The sequence below is a fragment of the Natrix helvetica genome (assembly GCF_964273705.1).
Source record: "Natrix helvetica genome assembly, chromosome: 7".
Classification (NCBI taxonomy): domain Eukaryota; kingdom Metazoa; phylum Chordata; class Lepidosauria; order Squamata; family Natricidae; genus Natrix; species Natrix helvetica.
In genome coordinates, this window is record NC_138558.1 from 10,146,280 (window position 1) to 10,155,562 (window position 9,283).

General features: G+C 50.7%; 1 protein-coding gene across 1 annotated transcript in view; it reads left to right on the forward strand.

Annotated features, from left to right (window-relative positions):
• The window catches only part of PRDM8 (PR/SET domain 8), a gene marked incomplete at its 5' end in the record, with an annotated part of 46,006 nt that extends 42,356 nt beyond the window's left edge, over positions 1-3,650 (forward strand). Inside the window, one exon of the mRNA XM_081960390.1 lies at positions 2,148-3,650. Within this exon, the coding sequence (XP_081816516.1) occupies positions 2,148-3,628 (1,481 nt within the window). The 3' untranslated portion in view covers positions 3,629-3,650. The remainder of the gene's footprint in view (positions 1-2,147) is intronic.
• Between the last annotated feature and the right edge of the window lie 5,633 nt (positions 3,651-9,283).

Here is a 9,283-nt window from a genome sequence, read left to right on the forward strand (position 1 = left end):
CTTGAGCAGAGAGTTGGACTAGAAGACCTCCAAGGTCCCTTCCAGCTCTATTCTGATTATATATGTATGCTTCGCTGAGTTTTAAACAACCCCCAAACTGCCCCATTTGGTGTCATTTTCTGCAATTATTATTGACAAATAATTCCCAGTTAGCCAACTTTCTGGTTAGCTTCTTCTAGAAATTAACCAAAGATGCCGAGGAAGCTTCTTGAGGGAGAAGCGAAATGTCTTCAAAGAAAAAAGAAAACCAAAAAGTCCCAGTTTCCCCTTGAGAAAAAAGAAAAAGAAAAACACCTCTGGGATAACCCAAGATGGGTTCACAGAGCATACTGATTCACAAAAACAAAACATGCTTGCACACCCACCCACTGCAAGCCAAGACTGACACTAGACAAGTTTAGCAGGAAAGAGAAGTCACTGGGAATTCAAGCAGCCTAATGGAACAATTGATAATGTGTGTCCATCGTGGAGGCCTATTAAAAGAAGACAGGGAGGGAGGGAGGGAGGGAGGGGGAGAGGGAGAGGGAGAGGGAGAGGGAGAGGGAGAGAGAGAGAGAGAGAGAGAGAGAGAGAGGGAGAGAGAGAGAGAATGGTCCCCAGGATTGAAATACGACCTTAAACACTCAAAGAGCCACAAAGGTCCTAACCGCAAGCCCCCCCCCATTCAATTCTGGAGCTGACCGGAAGTCCAGTTCCCCCACCATAGAGTCTCCTCCTAGCGCAGTGTCCTTTTTCCTCTACCCGTCCTAACCAAAAAACCCTATCAATTGTGGAGCTGACCAGCCACAGGGAGCTGCAGCAGAGGGATGAAAGAGCCACATGGGGCTCCAGAGCCGCAGGTCGCTAACCCTGGATCGAGCACACTATTTCTCAACCTCGGCAGCTTTAAGATGGGTGGACTTCAATTCCCAGAATTCGCCAGCCAGAATTTCTTAACCCCCACATCTTTTCAGTTGCTCAGAATCCACCAAGTCACCAGCATTCTGGCTGGGGAATTTGGGGAGCTGAAGTCCACCTATCGGAAAGCTGTTGGAACTTGGGAAACGCTGCTGCTCCAGACCCTCCGGAACAGGGGGGGGGGGGTCTCCAACCTTGGCAACTTTAAGGCTGCTGGACCTCTGGGGAATTTTGGGAGTTGAAGTCGGTCAGGCTTAAAGTTGCCAAGGTTGGGGACTGTTCACTGCCTTGAGCTCCTGAAAGAAACGTGGCATATAAATATATCATAAATGCTAAAACCCTGTACGAAGTTAACCCTGCACAGCAAGGGGTGGCGTATGGGTAAATTTGGCCACTGTGGTTAGTAAATTGTGGGTCATGGTTTACTCTTTGGGTCCAGCATATTATGGCTCTTATGTGCCTTATGTTAACATGAGCCAAGCCAGAGGTTTGGGTTGTCTCCCGCACAGGCTTGTATTTAGTGGGGCTTAAAGAGATGCGTTAAGACAGGGGTGTCCAAACGTGGGAACTTTAAGACTTGTGGACTTCAACTCCCAGAATTCCCCAGCCAGCCATGGCTGGCTGGGGAATTCTGGGAGTTGAAGTCCACAAGTCTTAAAGTTCCCAAGTTTGGACACCCCTGCGTTAAGGAGAATAGTACTTGGACTCTATTAGGTCAGAACAGATAAACACAATTTTAATGGTGTCTAAAAGGGTCGCAGTGGCTAAGACGCTGAGCTTGTCAATCAGAAAGGTCAGCAGTCAGTGGTTGGAATACCTAGCGATGTGTAACAGGGTGAGCTCCCATTACTTGTCCCAGCGTTGCCAACTTAGCAGTTCGAAAGCATGTAAAAAATGCAAGTAAAAAAAAAATAGGGACCACTTTTGATGGGAAGGTAACAAGGTTCCGTGCGCCTTCGGCGTTGACCACATGGAGGTCTTCGGACAGCGCTGGCTCCTCAGCTTTGAAACTGAGATGAGCACCACCCGCTAGAGTCAGGAACGACTAGCACATATGTGTGAAGGGAACCTTTACCCTTTAACTGTATCTATTCTCAGGTAGCTTATGGGTTTTAAAAGTCAGAAGTTTTAGCTGGACTCCCATTGGTGAACCTTCCTTCTGGTGTTTTGTGAGTCTGGCAACTTGGTCAGTCGGTCTGGCTCAGCAGGTGACCAATAAATTCTCTCTTCTCTTTTCTGTCCCGCCCCAGCTTCGTCTCCGCACACCTGCCTGGACTGCGGCCAGCGTTTCCAATTCGAGTTCCCCTACGTGGCGCACCTGCGGTTTCGCTGCCCGAAGAGGCTGCCCGGGGCGGACAGCAGCCCAGCGGAGGACCCCAGCCCCAAAAACAGCAGCCCCAAGGAGCACGAAGGCGCCGGCAAGTTCCACAGCAAACAGGTGGGGGGCGCCCAGCCCCAGATCCAGCCCTCCACCCACCGCCACCACTACCACGCCGGCCAGGACAGCAACGGCGGCGTGACCAAGCCGTCCACGGACTTCCACAACTTGGCCCGGGAGTTGGAGAACTCCCGGCCGAGCAACGGCGGCGGGTCTCCTGCCAACAGGGAGCAGCCGGCCTCCAGCGTCGACGGCCGCGCCAGCCCCGGAGGCAAAGCCAAGAGGAAATACCCCGGAGGGGACGCCTTGGCCGAAGAGCGAGGCTCGTCGACGGGCCGGTCGCGCGTGGAGCGGCCCATCCCGTCGTCGCCCAAGGAGGAGCTGGTCTGTACCCCGCAGCAACAATACCGGCCGGCGGGGAGTTATTACGGCTTGGATGACGCCAGCCGCCTCTACCGGCCGCCCAGCCCGGACACCGGCGACGCTAAGCGAAGCGCCTTCGTGGAGGTGAAGAAAGCCTCGCGCGGCGTGGAGAACGGAGCCGGAGGGGACGAGGAGAAAGAGCGAGGCTCCCCGGCTTCCTCGGCCGCGGACAAGCTGCCTGTGCCCTCGTTGCTGAGCGGCCGCTCCGGGGGCAGCGCCTTCTCCACCGTGCCCTCCTCGCAGCCCTCCAGCGGCGCGGCCAACCCCGAGGAGCGCAAGAGCGCTTTCTCGCAGCCGGCGCGCTCCACCTTCTCGGCGCAGCTGGTGCTGGGACAGAAGCTGAGCGCCCTGGTGGAAGGGGGAGGAGGTGGAGGAGGAGGAGGAGGCTGCCACCCGGGCGCAGAAGGAGCTGCGCGTCTTTACGCATCGGAGCCCCTCAAGCTGGCCGGTGCGCCTGGAGAGCTCGGCAACGGGGCAGGTGCGCAGGGAGGAACAGGAGGAGGAGGAGGAGAAGGAGCCGGAGGAGGGGTCGGGCCAGCAGGAGGAGGAGGTGGTGGTGGTCTGCCCAAGCAGAGCCCCTTCCTCTACGCCACCACCTTCTGGCCCAAGAGCTCGGCGGCGGCCGTGGCTGCTGCGGCGGCGGCTGCGGCCGCGGCCCCCCTCCAGCTCCAGCTGCCTTCGGCCCTGACGCTGCTGCCGCCCTCCTTCACCTCCCTCTGCCTGCCGGCTCAGAACTGGTGCGCCAAGTGCAACGCCTCTTTCCGCATGACGTCCGACCTGGTCTACCACATGCGCTCCCACCACAAAAAGGAATACGCGCTGGAGCCGCTGGTCAAGAGGCGGCGGGAGGAGAAGCTCAAGTGTCCCATTTGCAACGAGTCCTTCCGCGAGCGCCACCACCTCTCGCGGCACATGACGTCGCACAACTGAACCCACACCCACACACATACACACCCGGCGTTGCTGCGCTTCTACCCGGGATCCTCACACCCCCATCTCACAGTCCACACACGCTGCCGGCCCTTGGCTTCCGCAGCTGGCGCCTTTGGTGCTTTGGCCAGCGTTGGCGTGGGGTGGCGTGCTGCTTTTGTTTTGCAATGCGTGGACGAAAGGACGATGGATCCCAGAGAGGATCGCGGCTTATTGAACTGCGCGGTGTAAAGCAGGGCGTCCGACCTTGGCAACTTTTAAGACTTGTGGACTTCAACCCAACTGGCAACGGGGCAGGTGCGCAAGGAGGAGGAGGAGGAGGAGCCGGAGGAAGGGTCGGGTCAGCAGGAGGAGTTCAACTGGGAGTTGAAGTACACGTCTTAAAGTTGCCAAGGTTGGGGACCCCTGCTGTAAAGGCGCCCAAAGAGTCGGAGGGGAGGACAGTGTGTAGTAAGTAGAGGGCTGCAAAGAACGCGCGAGGCGCTTGCAGGGCCTTGTGGGAGGTGTGCATGCTCCCAGTCGTGTAAAAATAAATAAATATAAAGCACGGTTATAAGTACAAAATATAAAATACACACACACACACACACACACACACACACAAATATACAATGTCAGCAAAAGAGAAGATGGTGGGATTTAATTCTGAGACGTCTTATCGGTGCATTTCTGGAATGAGAAACAAAAACCCTTACATGTTAGCAGTTGCAAAAGTTTTTGATTTTAGGAATACTCCATCCGTCTTTTCAATCTGGCCTAATGGATGACCGAGTGGCGGGGGGGGGGGGGGAGGAGTTGAGCGGGGGGGGGGAGAGACCTGACACGTCACTTTTTTCTAAATTGCATTTTGCAGCGCCCATAACGAACGGGTGTCCGCAGGCCATATACACCTATCGCAAGAGGGCCCAATGAAATATTGTGCAAGGAGTTCATCCTGACTTGTTTATTTTTCCATTAATAAATTGCAACGGGCAGAAGTTAGCACTTTGCTAAACCACAGGATGGAAGTTACATTGGGTGGCTCGTACAACCTCCCCCCCCCCCCGGAATCTACCAATGATGTTGGCTTGTTGTGCTACAGAAACCTAGAGAAAGTCTGAGATGAGATTTCTGCTTTGGACTAAGTTGAAATGTGGCTGGTTATAGTGGTTTATATTGTATGTTTCCATCTTTATGTAAACCCAGCCAGGGTAGTTTGTGACATTGCATGAATTCACTCAATCACGGCATCAAGAAACCATGATGTGCAACGGAATGAACCTAGTCTAGAGTTTTCTTTCTCTGTAACAAGATGGGCAGATTCTGGGACTATGCGTCTGGGTCTCTCATGCAACCATATTTTATTGGCCTCATTGGCTAGAAGAAAAATGCATGGAGTAGAACATTTTCCAAAGCCCCATTCAGGTGTCATTTTGATCTCCCTACACTCATGGACTTTATTCTTAGATGCACTGCTCCAGTGGAACGGAAATTGTAGGAAATTACCAAGCCAGCCCTATAGATATTTAGGGCAGGGGAGTTGTGATGAGGTTTCCATTGCTATATTAGGAATATGCACGTAAATAAATAAGCATATTTCTCTTTAGATGCAAAGATGCAAAGAATGTGACCCGCTATGTAAGTTTCCTTACATAAATCGAGACAATGGTAAATGAGGAAAGGGAGTTCATAGGTAGAAAGAGGTACGGTAAGCTTATGAACCTAGCTTTGAAGGATTTCTCCCTGTAAGTCAAGGATCAGCAACCTGTGGCTCTGTAGCCGCATGTGGCTCTTCCATCCCTCTGCTACAGCTCCCTGTCGCCCAGTCAGCTCCACAACTGATAGGGCTTTCGGTTAGGACAGGTAGACGGAAAAAGGATGCCGCTCTAGGAGGAGACTTTATGGTGGGGACCGGACTTCTGGTTGGCTCAGAATTGAATGGGGGGGGGGGCTTCTGGTTAGGACCTGGGTGGCTCTTTGAGTGTTTAAGGTTGCCGACCCCTGCTGTAAGTGAAAACCTAAGGGGATTGGTAGAGGTAGATCTAAAACCGCGCACTTGTGTGTGATCCATAAGTAACCATTTCAACAACTGACAGTTGGTACTGGAGCACAGCAGAAAACGAAGCAGGTTTTGGTAGCTAGAACTACTTCTGCAGTCTGCATTTCTGCTTTCACAGATTTTGACATGAAACTTCGTACATGCTTGATGTCTGTGGAGATTCTCAGTCATCCAAGGCCACAATTGTTGTCCCAAAGGTGCTTTCCCCCCCCTCCCCAAGAGACAACCGGACTGTTGGTTTTTCTTTGAAGACCTTTCTCTTCTCATCCAAGAAGCTTCTTCAGCTCTGACTCCTTATCCAGTCAGATCTGAAGAAGCTTCTCGGATGGGAGGCGAAATCTCTTCAAAGAAAAAAACCGCAAAGTCCAGTTGCCTCTTGGGGGGGGGGGAAGCACCCACTGGATGATATGTACATGTTTACTTTGAGGACAGCCGCATGGGGCCGAATTGGGCTTTCTTTAAAGTAAACAAGTGCACCCTCCAAGTTCCCGCTCCCTTTCCAAATTGCAGTCATTCTGAGTTTTGAAAGCTTTTAAATGTATTTGGGGCATTGTGGACGGCCACAAAAGTAGAGCATCCAAAAACCACTCTTGAAATTTTTTATGCCTGTGTATATGTTTACTTTGCAAATAATAATAACGATACTAATAATAATAAGAGAGAGGGGAGGGGTTGGGTTGGTCCCCTCCCTTTTGTTTCAAATGCACGCATTTTCACTTCCCCCCCAAAAAAGTAAATAACTTTTAAAAGTACATTTTTAAAATGTCATATATTGCAACATATTGATGCATTTGTCATACGTTTCTACTTAAATTATGAAGCACTTATGGTTTAGCTGTAATAACTATATGTAAGGGTAAAAATTTATTTTAGATATAAAGCAAAATTAAAAAAAAATAAGGAAAATGGATGCAAAGCTTTTCTGCGTTATTTGATGAAGTGTTGTTTTTTTTTTCCTCCTGCAAAAATAATAGTAATAAAATCCAGAAAGACTTGAATTCATTTTATGTTCCCGATGGGGAAGTGCATGTTTCACATGGAGAAAAAAAAAGATTTAAGGACTTCGGTGCAAAATGTCTTAAGTTCTGTAAATAGGGAATCTGCTTTTAAATACAGTACAAAGTGTAATTTTGTGCCAGTGAAATGAAGTCTGAATAGCTACGTGTTTCTTTCCCCCACACTCCTCTCCCTTCCCTCCCCTCTTTTCATTTTTTCCCCTCGAACAAAAAAAGAAGAGAGATGAAGACTTTATAGTTTATCTGGGTATGTTGGATGCTTTGACAATAAATGAGTTTATTTTCTTGCAAAGCACTCGCGCGTGGCCCAGGATTTATTTAGGAAAAGGGGGGGGGGAGGTGGGCAATGATTTATTTCCCCGGAAACGGAAGATGGGAAACTATCTTATGGAGATTCTCCGTCCGAGTTGTCCCAAAAGTGGTTTTTGTTTTTGTTTTCAAAAGGCCACTGGACTGTCTTGTTTTTCCTTGAAGACGTTTCGTTTCCCATCCCAAGAAGCTTAGAAGGAAACCGAAGAAGCTTCTTGGAGGAGAAGCGAAACGTCCTCAAGGAAAAGCCAAGAAAGCCCAGGTGCCTTTTGAAAAAGCATCTTTAGGTAGGAAACTGTTTCTCCTGTTAGGAGAATAATCAAGAAGCTTGAAAGGAAACGGATGAAGCTTCTTGGAGGAGAAGCAAAACGTCCTCAAGGTAAACCAAGAAAGCCCAGGTGCCTTTTGAAAAAGCATCTGTAGGAGGGGAAACTGTTTCGCCTGTGAAGATGCGGCAGACTCGGTCCTTCCTTGTCGCATTTATCCCGTGAGGAAGGACCAGCCAAACTACTAGAAAAGTCCTGCTCTTAACTGGAAATTCCTGGGGATAATTTCGGCCACGGACAGTAAAAGATCTGACTAGCGGAGGGGGGAGGGAGGGGTTTCCTTCGCTCGATTCCTGGGCGATTTTGCCCGAAGCGGATCGTATCCCGCCGCTGCAAGATGCCCGCTCCTTTTTAAAAAAAAATTCTTCCGGCGCCAGTTCTGGAACTCAGCCCCGGCGGAGACGCGTCCGGACAAATCGCCCAGATTTTCCCACCGTTTGGAAGAACAAAGCAAGCGGGATCACCTCAGATCCACCCTCTGCTGCCTGGAATGGGTGAAACTTTTTGAATCCAGGACTGATTATAGAGTAAAGGGAAAGGAGGAGGAGGAGGAGGAGGAGGGGGAGGAGGAGGAGGAGGGGGAGGAGGAGGAGAGGAGGAAAAGAAGGAGGAAGAGGAGGAGGAGGAGGAAGAGGAGGAGGGAAAAGAGGAAACTCTCTTTACAAGACAGGTCATTCAGGTTTTATTTTTTGGAATTTATCCCAATTTTTTATCCCTAAATAGTGCATTGCGCTCACACCTGGAAACATTTCGGGGACATCTAAATTCCAAAGCGCCCTGGCTGGGATCCGAGTAGGCGATCCTAAAGGCAGCCGAACGGGACTCTAGTCACACCGGATGGTTTTGCGCCATTGAAAACGCTCCGGATGGAAAACACTTTCCTCCCCCCCTCCCCCCAAATTTAGGTTTGCAACCAAAGCAGGAGACACCCCCTTCCCTCCCCCCTCCGTTCATTGGGCTTTCCATCCAGCCAAAGCAGAGGATCGGGGGCCTTGCGAGGGCGACGAAGGGCGCCCGGGGGGTGGGGTGTCTTCCAAGATGACAAGAGTTGCTTTCTAAGGATGTGGGGAAATCTCCGTTAACCTTTTTGGGCCATTTAAGGAGCGCCGCGCTACCTGAAGCGCAATCGGACTCAAGTTTATCCGAGCCATAAACGGGTCTTGAAGACATCAACGGAGTTGCGCGGGTTTTAATCTCCGGGGAAACGTTCCTAGCCTTGCGCGATGGATGCTACCTCCGTTTGGAGCCTGCCTACCTGCCTGGCGCCGTGTTTCAGCTGCCCAAACGGGCGACGACGTAGTTGAAATCTCGGCCAGATCTACCATGCGAATTGGATTAAGAATTGGGGTTTATGGTCGTTGGGTTGACATCGGAGTCGCCAATCGAAGCCTCCCTAACTGGGACGTAGGCGAGAGAAAGGAGCGCCGTCCAGAAAGACGATGACGACAACAACAACAATCAATCAATTGCAAACGGCAGCTTTACTCGGAATGGCTTACATCCTGCTTACATCCATAGCTTTTAACACCACCATACGACAACATCTGCCTAGCTATCCCATGATACATTTGTTGTACACCTGACAATTAAAAAAATATTACTAATTTAGGACTATACAGGTGGACGAAATCCGGCCTGAACATCTGGCTGACAGTGCGACCCATCCTAACACATGCAACATGCATGGATTCTTTTGCAACCAAAGCGTTTAGGCTGCGGTGGTGAATTCTACACATTTTCACCCCCAAATAATCACCAATATCATGGACTTTCGGTGCAGGATCTGCTCCCTCGTTTTGCCTAAGCTGTGCAAGCAAACAGGATCCCAGCCAGGGCGCCTTAGGATTTAGATTTCCCTGAAACGTTGCGAGGTATGAGCTCTTAGACTTACATACCGCTTCGTGGTGCTTTACAGCCTTCTCCAAGCGGTTGACGGAGTCACCTTGTATTGCCTCCCGCCCCCCCC